Source organism: Oncorhynchus kisutch, unplaced genomic scaffold, assembly GCF_002021735.2.
Source record: "Oncorhynchus kisutch isolate 150728-3 unplaced genomic scaffold, Okis_V2 scaffold3334, whole genome shotgun sequence".
In the NCBI taxonomy this organism is placed as follows: Eukaryota; Metazoa; Chordata; class Actinopteri; order Salmoniformes; family Salmonidae; genus Oncorhynchus; species Oncorhynchus kisutch.
In genome coordinates this window covers 174513-195345 of record NW_022265279.1, presented here as the reverse complement: position 1 = coordinate 195345, position 20833 = coordinate 174513, and the positions used below count along the sequence as shown (strand labels likewise).

At 46.9% G+C, this 20833-nt stretch overlaps 2 protein-coding genes across 2 annotated transcripts in view; both read left to right on the top strand.

Moving 5' to 3' along the window:
- The first annotated feature begins 551 nt into the window (after positions 1 to 551).
- On the top strand, positions 552 to 15845 carry LOC116371496 (A-kinase anchor protein 13). Its single transcript, XM_031820403.1, has 18 exons — positions 552 to 767; positions 2356 to 2361; positions 2472 to 2477; positions 2587 to 2592; positions 2703 to 2708; positions 3007 to 3012; positions 3121 to 3126; positions 3236 to 3241; positions 3351 to 3356; positions 3467 to 3472; positions 3733 to 3738; positions 3847 to 3852; positions 3961 to 3966; positions 4075 to 4228; positions 9908 to 10068; positions 10203 to 10374; positions 13022 to 13199; positions 15006 to 15845. Exons 1-18 carry the CDS (start codon positions 552 to 554, stop codon positions 15202 to 15204), a joined length of 1152 nt encoding a protein of 383 aa, XP_031676263.1. The 3' UTR covers positions 15205 to 15845.
- Positions 15846 to 15876: 31 nt separating this feature from the next.
- LOC116371495 (cell surface glycoprotein 1-like) overlaps positions 15877 to 20833 on the top strand; it is a 43141-nt gene continuing 38184 nt past the window's right edge. The window contains exons 1-2 of the mRNA XM_031820401.1: positions 15877 to 18475; positions 19565 to 19665. Of these exons, the coding sequence (XP_031676261.1) occupies positions 16027 to 18475; positions 19565 to 19665 (2550 nt within the window). The 5' untranslated portion in view covers positions 15877 to 16026. The remainder of the gene's footprint in view (positions 18476 to 19564; positions 19666 to 20833) is intronic.

Sequence of the window (20833 nt, the reverse complement as noted above, 5' to 3'; positions counted from 1 at the left end):
GGGTATATTAGTAGTGTGTGAATAGGGTCTGGGGTGGCTGCAGTATATTAGTAGTATATTAGTAGTGTGTGAATAGGGTCTGGGGTGGCTGCAGTATATTGTAGTGTGTGTCATGACCTTGGCGGGGTCAATATGTCACTGTCCCTGTGCAATGATATAACACAGGAAGGACGCTATGGCAGCACGGAACTCACATTTTTCAGCTTTAATAAAAAGCGTATTCTCCAACAGCCGTTGAAGAACTTGGCGAACGTGTTGCTGGTGAGCCTCAGGGTCCTTGGAAAAAATCATGATGTCATCTAAATACACAAAAACGAAGCGTCCAATCACATCACTCAGCACGATAACGAATCGGTTCTGGAGAACAGCAGGGCCGTTAGTAAGACCAAAAGACCAAATACTCAAAGTGACCCAGTGGTGTGTTGAACAGAGTCTTCCACTCGTCCCCCTCCACAAGGTGGTTCCGGAGGTCCAGTTTGGTAACCGTGGCACCATGGAGGGGGGCAAAAGCAGAGCTGATGAGTGGCAAGAGGTACTTGTTCTTAACAGTGATGTTATTCAGCCCACTGAAGTCTCTGCACGGCCTCAATGACCCGTCCTGCTTCTTCTCAAAGAAAAACCAAGCCTCCACCAGGGAGGAAGAGGATAAGTCCTGCAGCCAGAGAGTCCTGGATGTACCTCTCCATAGCCTCTTGCTCGGGAAGAGAGAGGTTAAACACCCGGCTACTGGGGAGAGGAGCTCCAGGCTGGAGGTCAATGGGGCAGTCGTACGGCCGATGAGGCGGCAGCAAATAAATATACATCCTGTTTTCAGGACCCTGTCTTTCAAAGATAAAGATAAAGATTCGTAAAAATCCAAATAACTTTACAGGTCTTCATTATAAAGGGTTTAAGCACTGTTTCCCATGCTTGTTCAATGAACCATAAACAATGAATTCATATGCACCTGTGGAACGGTCATTAAGACACTAACAGCTTACAGGCAATTAAGGTCACAGTTATGAAAACTTAGGACACTAAAGAGGCCTTTCTACTGACTCTGAAAAACACCAAAAGAAATATGCCCTGGGTCCCTGCTCATCTGTGTGAATGTGCCTTATGCATGTTGCAAGGAGGCATGAGGACTGCAGATGTGGCCAGGGCAATACATTGCAATGTCTGTACTGTGAGATTCCTAAGAGGAGACAGGGAGACAGGACAGACAGATGATCGTCCTCGCAGTGGCAGACCACGTGTAACATCACACCTGCAGGACAGGTACAGGATGGCAACAACTGCCCGAGATACACCAGCAACGCACAATCCCTCCATCATTGCTCAGACTGTCCGCAATATAATGAAAGAGGCTGGACTGAGGGCTTGTAGGCCTGTTGTAAGGCAGGTCCTCACCAGACATAACCAGCAACAATGTCGCCTATGGGCACAAACTCATGTAGTACCCTTCCTGCAGGCTCATACTGACATGACCCTCCAGCATGACAATGCCACCAGCCATACTGCTCGTTCTGTGCGTGATTTCCTGCAAGACAGGAATTTCAGTGTTCTGCCATGGCCAGCGAAGAACCCGGATCTCAATCCCATTGAGCACGTCTGAGACCTGTTCGATCGGAGGGTGAGGGCTAAGGCCATTGCCCCCAGAAATGTCCGGGAACTTGCAGGCCTTGGTGGAAGAGTGGGGTAGCGTCTCACAGCAAGAACGGGCAAATCTGGTGCAGGCCATGAGGAGGATATGCACTTAATGCAGCTGGTGGCCACACCAGATACTGACTGTTACTTTTGATTTTGACCCCCCCCTTTGTTCAGGGACACATTATTCCATTTCTGTTAGTCACATGTCTGTAGAACTTCAGTTCAGTCTCACTTGTTGAATCTTTTTACATTCATACAAATATTTACACATTTTAAGTTTGCTGAAAATAAACGCAGTTGACATTGAAAGGACATGTGTTTTTTTGCTGAGTTTCGGTTATGTTGTATTGAAATGAATATGTGGGTGGAGTGGGGAGGAGGTGGGTGATTTAACTCATCATATGTATAATAGGTCATAGGATCTTTGTTTGTGCTTTTACTTTGCTTTTGCTGGTTTTCTAATGTAAAAAATATCCTAATAAAATGACACATCTAATCACAACACTCAGGAGGACATTTTCTGTCACCTAAACAGCTCTCACAGTTTTATGGAAAACGTACAAACACCAACTGTAAAATCTCAATGGCATTTCTGCAATTTTAAGCAGTTACGCAAGGTAACCTTTAACCCCTCCTCTCCTTCTCTGTAGGGTAAGGTAACCTTAACCCCTCCTCTCCTTCTCTGTAGGGTAAGGTAACCTTAACCCCTCCTCTCCTTCTCTGTAGGGTAAGGTAACCTTTAACCCCTCCTCTCCTTCTCTGCAGGGTAAGGTAACCTTAACCCCTCCTCTCCTTCTCTGTAGGGTAAGGTAACCTTTAACCCCTCCTCTCCTTCTCTGCAGGGTAAGGTAACCTTTAACCCCTCCTCTCCATCTCTGTAGGGTAAGGTAACCTTAACCCCTCCTCTCCTTCTCTGTAGGGTAAGGTAAACTTAACCCCTCCTCTCCTTCTCTGTAGGGTAAGGTAACCTTTAACCCCTCCTCTCCTTCTCTGCAGGGTAAGGTAACCTTTAACCCCTCCTCTCCTTCTCTGTAGGGTAAGGTAACCTTAACCCCTCCTCTCCTTCTCTGCAGGGTAAGGTAACCTTAACCCCTCCTCTCCTTCTCTGTAGGGTAAGGTAACCTTAACCCCTCCTCTCCTTCTCTGTAGGGTAAGGTAACCTTAACCCCTCCTCTCCTTCTCTGTAGGGTAAGGTAACCTTAACCCCTCCTCTCCTTCTCTGTAGGGTAAGGTAACCTTAACCCCTCCTCTCCTTCTCTGTAGGGTAAGGTAACCTTAACCCCTCCTCTCCTTCTCTGTAGGGTAAGGTAACCTTAACCCCTCCTCTCCTTCTCTGTAGGGTAAGGTAACCTTAACCTCTCCTCTCCTTCTCTACAGGGTAAGGTAACCTTAACCCCTCCTCTCCTTCTCTGCAGGGTAAGGTAACCTTAACCCCTCATCTCCTTCTCTGCAGGGTAAGGTAACCTTAACCCCTCATCTCCTTCTCTGCAGGGTAAGGTAACCTTAACCCCTCCTCTCCTTCTCTGTAGGGTAAGGTAAACTTAACCCCTCCTCTCCTTCTCTGTAGGGTAAGGTAACCTTTAACCCCTCCTCTCCTTCTCTGCAGGGTAAGGTAACCTTTAACCCCTCCTCTCCATCTCTGTAGGGTAAGGTAACCTTAACCCCTCCTCTCCTTCTCTGTAGGGTAAGGTAAACTTAACCCCTCCTCTCCTTCTCTGTAGGGTAAGGTAACCTTTAACCCCTCCTCTCCTTCTCTGCAGGGTAAGGTAACCTTTAACCCCTCCTCTCCTTCTCTGTAGGGTAAGGTAACCTTAACCCCTCCTCTCCTTCTCTGCAGGGTAAGGTAACCTTAACCCCTCCTCTCCTTCTCTGTAGGGTAAGGTAACCTTAACCCCTCCTCTCCTTCTCTGTAGGGTAAGGTAACCTTAACCCCTCCTCTCCTTCTCTGTAGGGTAAGGTAACCTTAACCCCTCCTCTCCTTCTCTGTAGGGTAAGGTAACCTTAACCCCTCCTCTCCTTCTCTGTAGGGTAAGGTAACCTTAACCCCTCCTCTCCTTCTCTGTAGGGTAAGGTAACCTTAACCCCTCCTCTCCTTCTCTGTAGGGTAAGGTAACCTTAACCTCTCCTCTCCTTCTCTACAGGGTAAGGTAACCTTAACCCCTCCTCTCCTTCTCTGCAGGGTAAGGTAACCTTAACCCCTCATCTCCTTCTCTGCAGGGTAAGGTAACCTTAACCCCTCATCTCCTTCTCTGCAGGGTAAGGTAACCTTAACCCCTCCTCTCCTTCTCTGTAGGGTAAGGTAACCTTAACCCCTCCTCTCCTTCTCTGCAGGGTAAGGTAACCTTAACCCCTCCTCTCCTTCTCTGCAGGGTAAAGTAACCTTAACCCCTCCTCTCCTTCTCTGCAGGGTAAGGTAACCTTAACCCCTCCTCTCCTTCTCTGCAGGGTAAGGTTGTGATAACAGTACAGCTATGTGATGAAGAGCAGACTGAGAATGAGGAGGGTGAGGAGTACTTCCTGTTGTTCTCTGGCTCCTCCCAGAGTCACCTGACCAGTGCCTTGTGGAGCGGCCATGACACTCTGCACACCCTCTGTCCCGGTAAGACTTTAAATAAACTTGATTAATCACAGAGGATTGGTCAACAGACACATACAGCAACATGTACATATACCAGAGAAACAGACTGAGAACTGATGGCTGGAGAAACAAGCACAGTTCATGACTACATCAGAGAATCATAGGCTGAGTACTGGAGAAACAAGCACAGTTCATGACTACATCAGAGAGTCATAGGCTGAGTACTGATGCCCGACTTTGACTGGCTTTCATCAAGCTGCCCACTTAAGAAAAAGCTTCAAACTGTGGCCAGTGCCTGCAGGTTATCAGTCAACCTACCAGGGTCGTTACAAACAGCACAGGAATGAAATCATCAACATGTATTGATCACATCTTTACTAATGCTGCAGAGATTTGCTCTAAAGTAGTATCCAGATCCATAGGATGTAGTGATCACAATGTAGTAGCCATGTCTAGGAAAACCACAGTTCCAAAGGCTGGGCCTAATATAGTGTATAAGAGGTCAGGCTGGGCCTAATATAGGGTTCAAAAGGTCATACAATAAGTTCTGTAGTGATTCCTATGTTGATGATGTAAGGATTATTTGCTGGTCTGTGGTGTGTAATGAGGAGCAACCAGATGCTGCTGGTCTGTGGTGTGTAATGAGGAGCAACCAGACGCTGCTGGTCTGTGGTGTGTAATGAGGAGCAACCAAACGCTGCTGGTCTGTGGTGTGTAATGAGGAGCAACCAGACGCTGCTGGTCTGTGGTGTGTAATGAGGAGCAACCAGACGCTGCTGGTCTGTGGTGTGTAATGAGGACCAACCAGACGCTGCTGGTCTGTGGTGTGTAATGAGGAGCAACCAGACGCTGCTGGTCTGTGGTGTGTAATGAGGAGCAACCAAACGCTGCTGGTCTGTGGTGTGTAATGAGGAGCAACCAGACGCTGCTGGTCTGTGGTGTGTAATGAGGAGCAACCAAACGCTGCTGGTCTGTGGTGTGTAATGAGGAGCAACCAGACGCTGCTGGTCTGTGGTATGTAATGAGGAGCAACCAGATGCTGCTGGTCTGTGGTGTGTAATGAGGAGCAACCAGACGCTGCTGGTCTGTGGTGTGTAATGAGGAGCAACCAGACGCTGCTGGTCTGTGGTGTGTAATGAGGAGCAACCAGACGCTGCTGGTCTGTGGTGTGTAATGAGGAGCAACCAGACGCTGCACTTGAGACATGTCGTGGAAATTTCCTCTATTTACCAAATCATGAGAGCAAACCACACACACGCCAGAGTTAGTTATCACAAAGTCAATTTTTAATTATATGAGCTCTATCACAACCCTGTGACTCTCAGATCAATTCAGTGTCTATCAATAAATTCTCTGAGAGTCCCTTCCACATTTCAACTGAGATCCTTTATAGCAAAGACACACACAGGATAAGACAGCATCGGCATAATTCATCGTTCAGCTTTGTCTCCTAAAACATGTTATTTTCTCAAACTCAGAACCATAAACCAATCCTCCATATCAACAGGCATATATCAAATCCATCCTATCTTGACAAGATCACAGAGACCCACTGACTGGCACACAGACATTGTGGAGCCAAGAGATACACGCTTGACCTCTCCCCTCTCTGCGGCCCAAGCAACTTAGTCTTGACATAGAACAGATACTGCAACCCCGCCACAGTATTATACAAACACATTCTGATGAGAAGTAACTTACAAACATATGATGAATATAAAACATCTTACCAACCAATTATGATTATTCCCCAACACACATTTATGAAACTACTTATCCCAGTTACTAATAATTAAGAAAACTGTTAAATCCCTGTGGCTTGATGAGGAATTGAAGAATTGTATGGTTGAGAGGGAAGAGGCAAAAGGAATGGCAAATAAGTCTGGCTGCACAACCGTTTGGCAAACGAACTGCAAACTGAGAAATCATGTGACTAAACTGAGTAAAAATAAGAAGAAACTACACTATGAAACAAAGATAAATGACAAAGAATGATATTAAAAAGCTTTGGAGTTTCAATGAAATGTTTGGCAAAAAGGCAAACTCAGCTTCCTCATTAATTTAATCAGATGGCTCATTCATCATAAAACCCAATGATATTGCCAACTAATGGTGTTTTTCATTGGCCAGATCAGCACATTTAGGCATGACATGTAAGGGGCCTAGACAGTTCTGTCTCACCTGGCAGACTGTTCAGTTGTGTGGTCAGGTGCCACAAAAAGGGCTGTAGAACATTACAATTGGTTCAGAACAGGGCATCACGGCTGGCCCTTAAAGTCAATCTCTCCTGGCTGAAAGTGGAGGAGAGATTGACTTCATCACTACTTGTTTTTGTAAGAGGTGTTGACAAGCTGAATGCACTGAGGTGTCTGTTTAAACTATTAGCACACAGCTCGGACATTCATGCATGCCACACAAGACATGCCACAAGAGGTCTCTTCACAGTCCCCAAGTCCAGAACAGACTATGGGAGGCGCACAGTACTACATAGAGCCATGACTACATGGACCTCTATTCCACAGTACTACATAGAGCCATGACTACATGGACCTCTATTCCACAGTACTACATAGAGCCATGACTACATGGAACTCTATTCCACAGTACTACATAGAGCCATGACCACATGGAACTCTATTCCACAGTACTACATAGAGCCATGACCACATGGAACTCTATTCCACAGTACTACATAGAGCCATGACTACATGGAACTCTATTCCACAGTACTACATAGAGCCATGACTACATGGAACTCTATTCCACAGTATTACATAGAGCCATGACTACATGGAACTCTATTCCACAGTACTACATAGAGCCATGACTACATGGAACTCTATTCCACAGTACTACATAGAGCCATGACTACATGGAACTCTATTCCACAGTACTACATAGAGCCATGACCACATGGAACTCTATTCCACAGTACTACATAGAGCCATGACCACATGGAACTCTATTCCACAGTACTACATAGAGCCATGACTACATGGACCTCTATTCCACAGTACTACATAGAGCCATGACTACATGGACCTCTATTCCACAGTACTACATAGAGCCATGACTACATGGAACTCTATTCCACAGTACTACATAGAGCCATGACTACATGGAACTCTATTCCACAGTACTACATAGAGCCATGACTACATGGAACTCTATTCCACAGTACTACATAGAGCCATGACTACATGGAACTCTATTCCACAGTACTACATAGAGCCATGACTACATGGAACTCTATTCCACAGTACTACATAGAGCCATGACTACATGGAACTCTATTCCACAGTACTACATAGAGCCATGACTACATGGACCTCTATTCCACAGTACTACATAGAGCCATGACTACATGGAACTCTATTCCACAGTACTACATAGAGCCATGACTACATGGAACTCTATTCCACAGTACTACATAGAGCCATGACTACATGGAACTCTATTCCACAGTACTACATAGAGCCATGACTACATGGAACTCTATTCCACAGTACTACATAGAGCCATGACTACATGGACCTCTATTCCACAGTACTACATAGAGCCATGACCACATGGAACTCTATTCCACAGTACTACATAGAGCCATGACTACATGGAACTCTATTCCACAGTACTACATAGAGCCATTACTACATGGACCTCTATTCCACAGTACTACATAGAGCCATGACTACATGGACCTCTATTCCACATCAGGTAACTGATGCAGCAGTAGAATCAGATTAAAAAAACATCAGTCTACACATCAATATAAACATCAGTCTACACATCAATATACACATCAGTCTACACATCAATATAAACATCAGTCTACACATCAATATACACATCAGTCTACACATCAGTCTACACATCAATATACACATCAATATACACATCAGTCTACACATCAGTCTACACATCAATATACACATCAATATACACATCAGTCTACACATCAGTCTACACATCAATATACACATCAATATACACATCAGTCTACACATCAGTCTACACATCAATATACACATCAGTCTACACATCAATATACACATCAGTCTACACATCAGTCTACACATCAATATACACATCAGTCTACACATCAATATACACATCAATATACACATCAGTCTACACATCAATATACACATCAGTCTACACATCAGTCTACACATCAATCTACACATCAGTCTACACATCAGTCTACACATCAGTCTACACATCAGTCTACACATCAATCTACACATCAGTCTACACATCAGTCTACACATCAATATACACATCAGTCTACACATCAGTCTACACATCAATATACACATCAGTCTACACATCAATATACACATCAATATACACATCAGCCTACACATCAATCTACACATCAGTCTACACATCAATCTACACATCAGTCTACGCATCAATCTACACATCAGTCTACACATCATCATAAACCCCAGGAAGAGTAGCTGCTGCCTTGGCAGGAACTAATGGGGATCCATAATAAACCCCAGGAAGAGTAGCTGCTGCCTTGACAGGAACTAATGGGGAACCATAATAAACCACAGGAAGAGTAGCTGCTGCCTTGGCAGGAACTAATGGGGATCCATAATAAACCCCAGGAAGAGTAGCTGCTGCCTTGGCAGGAACTAATGGGGATCCATAATAAACCCCAGGAAGAGTAGCTGCTGCCTTGACAGGAACTAATGGGGAACCATAATAAACCCCAGGAAGAGTAGCTGCTGCCTTGACAGGAACTAATGGGGAACCATAATAAACCCCAGGAAGAGTAGCTGCTGTCTTGACAGGAACTAATGGGGAACCATAATAAACCCCAGGAAGAGTAGCTGCTGCCTTGGCAGGAACTAATGGGGATCCATAATAAACCCCAGGAAGAGTAGCTGCTGCCTTGGCAGGAACTAATGGGGATCCATAGTGAATACAGAGAGAAGAAAAGAGAAATAATAGAAAACGTATAACATGAGGAATAAATACACACTATCCTCTCTCCTCTCTCCTGTCCTCATCTTTTTCCCTAATTTGTCTCTCCTCTCTCCTCATCTCTCTTCCCCCACATTTCTCTCTCCTCTCTCCTGTCCTCATCTATTTCCCCCATATGTCTCTCTCCTCATCTCTCTTCCCCTATTTCTCTCTCCTCTCTCCTGTCCTCATCTATTTCCCCCATATGTCTCTCTCCTCTCTCCTGTCCTCATCGATTTCCCCCATATGTCTCTCTCCTCTGTCCTGTTCTCATCTATTTCCCCCATATGTCTCTCTCCTCTCTCCTGTCCTCATCTATTTCCCCCATATGTCTCTCTCCTCTCTCCTGTCCTCATCTATTTCCCCCATATGTCTCTCTCCTCTCTCCTGTCCTCATCTATTTCCCCCATATTTCTCTCTCCTCTCTCCTGTCCTCATCTTTTTCCCTAATTTGTCTCTCCTCTCTCCTATCTCCTCTCTCCTGTCCTCATCTATTTCCCCCATATGTCTCTCTCCTCTCTCCTGTCCTCATCTTTTTCCCTCATTTGTCTCTCCTCTCTCCTATCTCCTCTCTCCTGTCCTCATCTATTTCCTCCATATGTCTCTCTCCTATCTCCTCTCTCCTCATCTCTCTTCCCCATATTTCTCTCCTCACCTCATATCTCTTCCTGCATTTGTCTCTCTCCTCTCCCCATCTCTAACACTCTCCTCTCCTCTCTTCTCATCTCTGTCCCCCAGCCCATGACTGCTGTGAGTCGGTGCAGGTCACCCTGTGCAGGGCCCGACCCGGCCACCTCCCGGCCGGTGAATCCCCGGTGTCTGTGGTGGCGGTGGCGGAGCAGAGGTTCAACTTTGTCCAGGACCTGGCCTTCGACATGGCCCAATTTCTGGTGAGCATCTAGGTTGAAAATATGAACATTGAGTCAAGAGTATTTCGAACAAAGGTGGTCCCATGAATATGTTTATTTTTTAAACTCGCTGCACGTGAATATAACATTGTCCTCACCTGGTATCCTCAACCTAGGTGAGCACTGCAGGGAGACCAGACGGCCTTGAGGGGTCGCTGTTACTCGATGAGTGTCAGATCCCTCTGGAGGAATGTGAGAGACTGGATGAAAGTCTGTCCCTGGCACTGAGACACCTGGACCTGCCTGATGGGTGGAACCTACTGGGGACACACCTCAGGAACATCACTGGTGAGGGAGGGAGCGAATGTATTTCAAGGTAGCACCTACAGTATAACATCGCAGTCAACAGACAGACAGACAGACAGACAGACAGACAGACAGACAGACAGACAGACAGACAGACAGACAGACAGACAGACAGACAGACAGACAGACAGACAGACAGACAGACAGAAATTGTGCTCCTCATTGATTCAAATGGCAAAAACATTCAAGGGGATGAACCTTTTCCCAAACACAAAGTGGCTAAGCTCAGGTGCCCAAACACTAGACTGGAGCTGTTGTCAGAGGACAGACTAGGGTCCCCCAGCCCAACTCCCACTAAAACACCCGCTACACCGCTGAGATAATACAGGAGTAGCATGCTATGTGCTCAGTGATTCACCTCTCTCCTACAGTAGACAGTACAGCTCTCTACCATGGAGTCTAACTGGCTGATCAGGGATCAGTTGATGAGATAATACAACAGGAATAGCATGTTATGTGCTCAGTGATTCACCTCTCCCCTACAGTAGACAGTACAGCTCTCTACCATGGAGTCTAACTGGCTGATCAGGGATCAGTTGATGAGATAATACAACAGTAGACACACACAGGCTAGCAGTACCACTAACACGTACCGACCTGTCCTGACCTGTCCTGTCCTGTCCTGACTTGTCCTGTCCTGACCTGTCCTGTCCTAACACCACCAGCCCTCCCTCCCTCCCTCCCTGTAGCGAGCTCAGTGTAGCTTCACAGACACAGCACTAACCAGCCAACCAGGGTACAGTAAGTCAGCACTAACCAGCCAAACAGGGGAGAATAAGTCAGCACTAACCAGCCAACCAGGGCACAGTAAGTCAGCACTAACCAGCCAACCAGGATAGAGTAAGTCAGCACTAATCAGCCAACAAGGGTAGAGTAAGTCAGCACTAACCAGCCAACCAGGGTAGAGTATGTCAGCACTAACCAGCCAACCAGGGTAGAGTATGTCAGCACTAACCAGCCAACCAGGGTAGAGTATGTCAGCACTAACCAGCCAACCAGGGTAGAGTAAGTCAGCACTAATCAGCCAACCAGGGTAGAGTAAGTCAGCACTAACCAGCCAACCAGGGTAGAGTATGTCAGCACTAACCAGCCAACCAGGGTAGAGTATGTCAGCACTAACCAGCCAACCAGGGTAGAGTAAGTCAGCACTAACCAGCCAACCAGGGTAGAGTAAGTCAGCACTAACCAGCCAACCAGGGTAGAGTAAGTCAGCACTAACCAGCCAACCAGGATAGAGTAAGTCAGCACTAACCAGCCAACCAGGGTAGAGTATGTCAGCACTAACCAGCCAACCAGGGTAGAGTAAGTCAGCACTAACCAGCCAACCAGGGTAGAGTAAGTCAGCACTAACCAGCCAACCAGGGCACAGTAAGTCAGCACTAACCAGCCAACCAGGGTAGAGTAAGTCAGCACTAACCAGCCAACCAGGGTAGAGTAAGTCAGCACTAACCAGCCAACCAGGGTAGAGTAAGTCAGCACTAACCAGCCAACCAGGGTAGAGTAAGTCAGCACTAACCAGCCAACCAGGGTAGAGTAAGTCAGCACTAACCAGCCAACCAGGGTAGAGTAAGTCAGCACTAACCAGCCAACCAGGGTAGAGTAAGTCAGCACTAACCAGCCAACCAGGGTAGAGTAAGTCAGCACTAACCAGCCAACCAGGGTAGAGTAAGTCAGCACTAACCAGCCAACCAGGGTAGAGTAAGTCAGCACTAACCAGCCAACCAGGGTAGAGTAAGTCAGCACTAACCAGCCAACCAGGGTAGAGTAAGTCAGCACTAACCAGCCAACCAGGGTAGCGTAAGTCAGCACTAACCAGCCAACCAGGATAGAGTAAGTCAGCACTAACCAGCCAACCAGGGTAGAGTAAGTCAGCACTAACCAGCCAACCAGGGTAGAGTAAGTCAGCACTAACCAGCCAACCAGGGTAGAGTAAGTCAGCACTAACCAGCCAACCAGGATAGAGTAAGTCAGCACTAACCAGCCAACCAGGGTAGAGTAAGTCAGCACTAACCAGCCAACCAGGGTAGAGTAAGTCAGCACTAACCAGCCAACCAGGGTAGAGTAAGTCAGCACTAACCAGCCAACCAGGGTAGAGTAAGTCAGCACTAACCAGCCAACCAGGGTAGAGTAAGTCAGCACTAACCAGCCAACCAGGGTAGAGTAAGTCAGCACTAACCAGCCAACCAGGGTAGAGTAAGTCAGCACTAACCAGCCAACCAGGGTAGAGTAAGTCAGCACTAACCAGCCAACCAGGGTACAGTAAGTCAGCACTAACCAGCCAACCAGGGTAGAGTAAGTCAGCACTAACCAGCCAACCAGGGTACAGTAAGTCAGCACTAACCAGCCAACCAGGGTAGAGTAAGTCAGCAATAACCAGCCAGCCAGGGTAGAGTAAGTCAGCACTAACCAGCCAACCAGGGTAGAGTAAGTCAGCACTAACCAGCCAACCAGGGTAGAGTAAGTCAGCACTAACCAGCCAACCAGGGTAGAGTATGTCAGCACTAACCAGCCAACCAACATTGTGATGTTTTTAGTTTCAGTCTATTTACTGGGTGTGTAATTCCATAGTTAAGAGCCTCTCTCTCTCGCTCCCCTTTTTCTCCTTCCTTCCCCCCCTCCATCCCTGCAGAGCCCCAGGAGACTTTGGTCCACTTTGCAGCACGGTGGGGTCTTAAGAGGGTAGCTGTGTGGCTCCTACTGCAACCAGGGGCCCCTGAAGCCCTCAGACTGACCAACAGACAGGGGGCCACACCTGCAAGCATCGCTCAGCAGCGGAGCCACCGAGACCTGCACCAGCTACTCACAAAGTAAGGACAGACCATGTTGTTGTTTCTCCTAGCTGGATGTTGTGGTGATGTCTGACAATTGGGAACTCAGATAGAAACAAACTCAGATTGGTAAAAATCGTCTCATCCGTGATCTTCAGGTCGGAGATTTCCGTTATCTTGAACCTACTGAAGTCAGAGGTCAAAGATTTCCTAGTTCCGAGTTTTCTTGAACGCACCATCAATGTGAGTTGGATTTAGAAGGATTAGACTGGTGCAGGAAATATGGGGGAAGGAAACACCAAGCTGTTCACTCTCATGTCCATGTCAACACCAAGCTGTTCACTCTCATGTCCATGTTAACACCAAGCTGTTTCAGGTCTCATGTCCATGTTAACACCAAGCTGTTTCAGGTCTCATGCCCATGTTAACACCAAGCTGTTGAACTCTCATGTCCATGTTAACACCAAGCTGTTCAACTCTCATGCCCATGTTAACACCAAGCTGTTCAACTCTCATGTCCATGTCAACACCAAGCTGTTCAACTCTCATGACCATGTTAACACCAAGCTGTTCAACTCTCATGTCCATGTTAACACCAAGCTGTTCAACTCTCATGCCCATGTTAACACCAAGCTGTTCAACTCTCATGACCATGTTAACACCAAGCTGTTCAACTCTCATGTCCATGTTAACACCAAGCTGTTCAACTCTCATGTCCATGTTAACACCAAGCTGTTCAACTCTCATGCCCATGTTAACACCAAGCTGTTCAACTCTCATGTCCATGTCAACACCAAGCTGTTCAACTCTCATGACCATGTTAACACCAAGCTGTTCAACTCTCATGTCCATGTTAACACCAAGCTGTTCAACTCTCATGCCCATGTTAACACCAAGCTGTTCAACTCTCATGACCATGTTAACACCAAGCTGTTCAACTCTCATGTCCATGTTAACACCAAGCTTTAACCTCAGTGTTCTCCACCTAGCTAGCTAACACTTTGTGTCATTGAAATAACCTCAGTGTTCTCCATCTAGCTAGCTAACACTTTGTGTCATGGAGAACACTGTGGTTATTTCAATCTAGCTAGCTAACACTTTGTGTCATTGAAATAACCACAGTGTTCTCCATCTAGCTAGCTAACACTTTGTGTCCGGGCGGGGATGTTTACACTAGGGCAACAGGTGAAAACGGCGGTGATGTCACATGAGTTCCCGACTTCTCTCTGTCCCAACTGACACAGGAACTTCTACAGACGTGTAAATCAGAACATTGGTAGGCAACCTGTCTGTCTACAGAGACTAGTGGCCAGAGGGAATCACAGTCTGACTACCTGAGAGAATCCCAAAGAATCCCAGTCTGACTAACGGACAGAATCGCAGAGTATCACAGTCTAACTACCTGAGAGAATCGCAGAGCATCACAGTCTGACTACCTGAGAGAATGCCAGAGAATCCCAGTCTGACTACCTGAGAGAATGCCAGAGAATCCCAGTCTTTACTACCTGAGAGAATCCCAGAGAATCCCAGTCTGACTACCTGAGAGAATCCCAGAGAATCCCAGTCTGACTACCTGAGAGAATACTAGTAAAACCAGACAATGAATAACACTACCTGTTGGCTGCTGACCCCTGCTGTGTTGGAAAATCAAATGACCTCCCCACTACGTGTTGGCCAATCCCAGAGAATCACAGTCTGACTACCTGACAGAATCCCAGAGAATCACAGTGTTGGCCAATCACATGACCTCCCCCCACTGTGTTGGCCAATCACATGACCTCCTCCCACTGTGTTGGCCAATCACATGACCCAGAGTCTTCAGGTAGTTTATTTTGGTCCACACAGAGCGGAGACAAAGACTTACAGAGGGACGGTCCATCCATCCTCTACCGGCTCCAGGGTGGTATGTAACCTTCCCAGGCTGAACACCCACACCCTGACAGTGGGCACAGCACCGGGCACAGCCCCCCCTACTCTTCAGAGACTGGTGGAGGAGCTGAGACCCCTGGTCAGGGTGAGCTGTGAACCCCTGGGTCCACCCTAACACTACTCTACCCCTGGTACCGTACCACCCTAACACTACTCTACCTCTACCCCTGGTACCCTACCACCCTAACACTACTCTACCCCTGGTACCTTACCAAACTAACACTACTCTACCCCTGGTACCATACCACCCTAACACTACTCTACCCCTGGTACCATACCACCCTAACACTACTCTACCCCTGGTACCTTACCACCCTAAAACTACTCTACCCCTGGTACCTCACCACCCTAACACTACTCTACCTCTACCCCTGGTACCCTACCACCCTAAAACTACTCTACCCCTGGTACCTTACCACCCTAACACTACTCTACCCCTGGTACCTTACCACCCTAACACTTCTCTACCCCTGGTACCTTACCACCCTAACACTTCTCTACCCCTGGTACCTTACCACCCTAACACTACTCTACCCCTGGTACCTTACCACCCTAACACTACTCTACCTCTACCCCTCGTACCTTACCACCCTAACACTACTCTACCTCTGGTGCCTCACCACCCTAACACTATTCTACCCCTGGTACCTTACCACCCAAACACTACTCTACCTCTACCCCTGGTACCTTACCACCCTAACACTACTCTACCTCTACCCCTGGTACCTTACCACCCTAACACTACTCTACCTCTACCCCTGGTACCATACCACCCTAACAATTCTCTTCCTCTACCCCTGGTACCTTGTTACCTTACCAGGAACAGCAGAACCAGGGAGGAGAGGAGGAGAGCACAGTAGGAAGTGGGGAGGAGGAGAAAGACACAGATCACAGAGATCCACCTGTCCTCAGTGGAGTCACAGCAACAACAGAAGACATGGGACACACTCAGTCCCTGGAAGACGTGGCCAACTCAGATCCCTCAGACACAGACCTGAAGGAGTGTCTCCAGGAAGGTAAGAGCTGTGTGGGGAGGGAAGCAGACAGCTGTCAGGAGGGCTGTTACACCGTTCACCCAGAGGACCAACATGCAGACTGCTGTCAGGAGGGCTGTTACACTGTTCACCCAGAGGACCAACCTGCAGACAGTGAATGGTTAACCACAACAGACTCTATCCTCACCAGTATGGGTCTGTCAGACTCTGACCCCTCTCCCCTGTCAGACCCTTCTACCCTGGACAATGGACAGGACATGCAGGAGGGTACAGCTGCCTCTGTGAGATCATGTCCTATAGAGATAGAGGGCCTCAGTGAGGGTGAACCTCCACTGGAACAAAGTAATAAAACAGCTTCTGCTAGGGCTGGGGAGGGCTCTGGTGGCTCTGGTGGCTCCACAGAGGAACAGTTTCACCCCTCTGAGAAGGGCAGCCACGGGGCTCAGGAAACTGGACTACATTCTGGGGACTGTGATGATAGAGAAATGGGAGATGCCTATGGCCCTGTAGAAACATCTATGGACAATGCAGCTGAGATCTCAGCTATCAGTGGCTCTATGGACAGTACAGTAACAGCAGTATTAAACTGTGGAGCGTTGCTGTTCTCAGGAAGTGGGCCTGCTGATAGAGAATCTGCTGATACACCACCAGAACCCCTGTTAGAGCCTGAACCCCTGTTAGAGCCTACACCACCAGAACCCCTGTTAGAGCCTACACCACCAGAACCCCTGTTAGAGCCTACACCAACAGAACCCCTGTTAGAGCCTACACCACCAGAACCCTTGTTAGAGCCTACACCACCAGAACCCCTGTTAGAGCCTGAACCCCTGTTAGAGCCTACACCACCAGAACCCCTGTTAGAGCCTACACCACCAGAACCCCTGTTAGAGCCTACACCACCAGAACCCATGTTAGAGCCTGAACCCCTGTTAGAACTTACACCAACAGAACCCCTGTTAGAGCCCGAACCCCTGTTAGAGCCTACACCACCAGAACCCCTGTTACAGCTTACACCACCAGAACCCCTGTTAGAGCCTACACCACCAGAACCCCTGTTAGAGACTACACCAACAGAACCCCTGTTAGACCCTGAACCCCTGTTAGAGCCCTACACACCAGAACCCCTGTTAGAGCCGACACTAGAGCCCTACATACCAGAACCCCTATTAGAGCTGACACTAGAGCCCGCAATAGAGCATCACTCAGAGTCCTCATCAGAGCCTCAGTCAGAGCAGGTGTTCGAGGGGGAACTGCCACTAGAGGGCAGTTACAGACAGGGTGACAGAGAAGGTGAGAGACAGGATGTCAGACAGGGCAAGCCCATAGAGGCTGGTGACTCTGGCCTCAGAGCTGAGATCATGGAGGGTGTGTTAGGGTCAGAGGTAACAGAGGGGAGAGTGTCTGTACCTGCAGACCTCCAGACAGACCACCAGAAAGACTTGCAGGACAGTGAGCCCCCTCCAGAGGACAGGGATGGGACTACCCCCATGGATGGAGACCTCCCGCCCCCAGAAACAGGCTCCAACTCTGGGGGAGCATCTGGTGGGGCAGGTGGAGAGAAGGATGGAGAGGAGGGTGGAGAGGGTGTAGAGATGGAGATAACGGCGGTCCTACAGAGACCTAGTGAGGCCCCCTCGGTTCTAGGGGAACACATTGGAGACCCCTCTGACAGGACAGTGAATCAGGAGTCCTGTGGCACCAGGGCGGAGGAGGGGTCAGGACACTCAGAAAGTCAACCTGCTACAGACCAAGCCCTCAACCTCAACCCCTCTGTAACCCTCGACTACTCTGTGACCCTAACCCTGACCCTTGACCCCTCTGTGACATGGTCAGACTGTGGAGATGGAGATGATGTCACTGCTGTAGTGGTGTCCACATATACAGGGGATGTCCCACCTAACAGTCCAGTGTCACCTGAGAACATACCTGAGAACCTACCCGAAAACCTACCCGAGAATCTACCTGAGAATCTAAATGAGAACGCACCAGAGAATGCACCTGAGATCCTACCTGAGATCCTACCTGAAATTCTACCCGAGAACCTACCCGAGAATCTACCTGAGAATCTAAATGAGAACGCACCAGAGAATGCACCAGAGAACGCACCTGAGATCCTACCTGAGATCCTACCTGAGAACCTACCTGAGAACCTAACTGAGAACGCACCTGCGAACCTACCTGAGATTCTACCTGAGATTCTACCTGAGATTCTACCTGAGAACGCACCTGAGATCCCACCTGAGATCCCACCTGAGATCCAACCTGAGGACCTACCTGAAAACCTACCTGAGATTCTATCTGGGAACCTGCATGAGATCCTACCTGAGAATCTACCTGAGAACCAAACAGATGCTGTCTGTTCTGCAAGTCACCTTACTGTCCCTGTTGAAGGTAAGGCTTCTTGTATCAAGTCACCTTACTGTCCCTGTTGAAGGCAAGGCTTTTTGCCTTCTTAATAGTTCCATTTCAGATCAGATGACAGTATGGATTAGTTCCATTTCAGATCAGATGACAGTATGGATTAGTTCCATTTCAGTTGAGATGACAGTATGGATTAGTTCCATTTCAGATGAGATGACAGTATGGATTAGTTCCATTTCAGATGAGATGACAGTATGGATTAGTTCCATTTCAGATGAGATGACAGTATGGATTAGTTCCATTTCAGATGAGATGACAGTATGGATTAGTTCCATTTCAGATGAGATGACAGTATGGATTAGTTCCATTTCAGTTGAGATGACAGTATGGATTAGTTCCATTTCAGATCAGATGACAGTATGGATTAGTTCCATTTCAGATGAGATGACAGTATGGATTAGTTCCATTTCAGATCAGATGACAGTATGGATTAGTTCCATTTCAGATCAGATGACAGTATGGATTAGTTCCATTTCAGATCAGATGACAGTATGGATTAGTTCCATTTCAGATGAGATGACAGTATGGATTAGTTCCATTTCAAATCAGATGACAGTATGGATTAGTTCCATTTCAGATCAGATGACAGTATGGATTAGTTCCATTTCAGATCAGATGACAGTATGGATTAGTTCCATTTCAGATCAGATGACAGTATGGATTAGTTCCATTTCAGATCAGATGACAGTATGGATTAGTTCCATTTCAGATGAGATGACAGTATGGATTAGTTCCATTTCAGATGAGATGACAGTATGGATTAGTTCCATTTCAGATGAGATGACAGCATGGATTAGTTCCATTTCAGATGAGAAGTTCAGTATGACTCTTACCAGGGTAACAGTTTGTCTGGTGTTGCTCTTACCAGGGTAACAGTACGACTGTGTTGGTGGTTCTGTGTTAGGTGTTCCTCTTACCAGGGTAACAGTATGACTGGTGTTCCTCTTACCAGGGTAACAGTACGACTGTATGTTCCAGTCTGCATAAATAGTACCTTCTGAAGACTGTTGTCTGTTCCCGTCTCTAACCTGTTGTCCTGTTGTGTTGTTCTGGTTGCAGACTGTCAGAGTGTGAGTAGTTTCAGCACTACTCTCCCAAAAGACTCAGACAGCGACACTGAGAGTGTCTTCAGCACAGGAGAGGACAGTGTTTTCAACAAGGTAAGACTTTTCTATAGCCTGTTGAGTGTAGGGGGCAGTTTTTGAAGTTTGGATGAAAAACATGAAACTGCCTATTTCTCAGGCCCAGAATATGCATATAATTGTCAGATTAGGATAGAAAACACTAAAGTTTCCCAAACTGTCAAAATATTGTCTGTGAGTATAACAAAACTGATATTGCATACGAAAACCTGAGGAAAATCAAACCAGGAAGTGCTGTTTTTCTTGAAAATTGGATGGCTGGGTGCCAGCAGCGTTTTGCATGCGCAACAGTTTGGAGCAGACATTTTCTCTCTCTCTCCTATTGAAGAAAGTACAGTCCGGTTGAAATATTATCGATTATATATTGTAAAAACAACCTGAGGCTTGATTATAAAAAATGTTTGACATGTTTCTACAAACTTTACGGATACTATTTGGAATTTTTGTCTGCCTGGTCTTGACCGCTCGAGCCTGTGGATTTCTGAACATAATGCGCCAACCAAATGGAGTTTTTTTGGATATAAAAATAATCTTTATGCAACAAAAGGAACATTTATTGTGTAACTGGGAGTCTCGTGAGTGCAAACATCCGAAGATCATCAAAGGTAAGCGATTCATTTTATTGCTTTTCTGACTTTAGTGAACAATCTACTTTGCTGCCAGCTGTTTGTAATGTTTTGTCCTTACATAAACACTTGGTATGCTTTCATCGAAAAGCTTTTCTGAAATCTGCCAGGTGGATTAACAACAAGATAAGCTGTGTTTTGCTGTATTGCACTTGACATGAAAATTTAAATATTTTTAGTAATTTAATTTGGCGCTCTGTAATTCAGCGGATGTTGACAAATGATCCTGCTAACGGGATGGGTACATCAGGAAGATTTTAAATAGGGATCATTTATTTGTCACTGTAATAGTTTGATGTTTGAATAGAGTATAACAATAGAGATGATGAAAAACTGCTGGTCAAACTGTGGCTTCAGGGTGGTTTGCTTTGTGTAAATGATAATGGGGGATGGTAGATAACTTCTCTATGAATGACTCCTGCTCTCCTCTCCTTTGCTCTACTCTCCTCTCCTTTGAGAGGTCTCTGCCTGGTCCTCTAGCCAGTGTTAGCTTTGCCGGCTGAACACCTGCGATTAAACAGGGACTCTTTGTCCCTTGCAAACTCAAACGCACAGTGAGA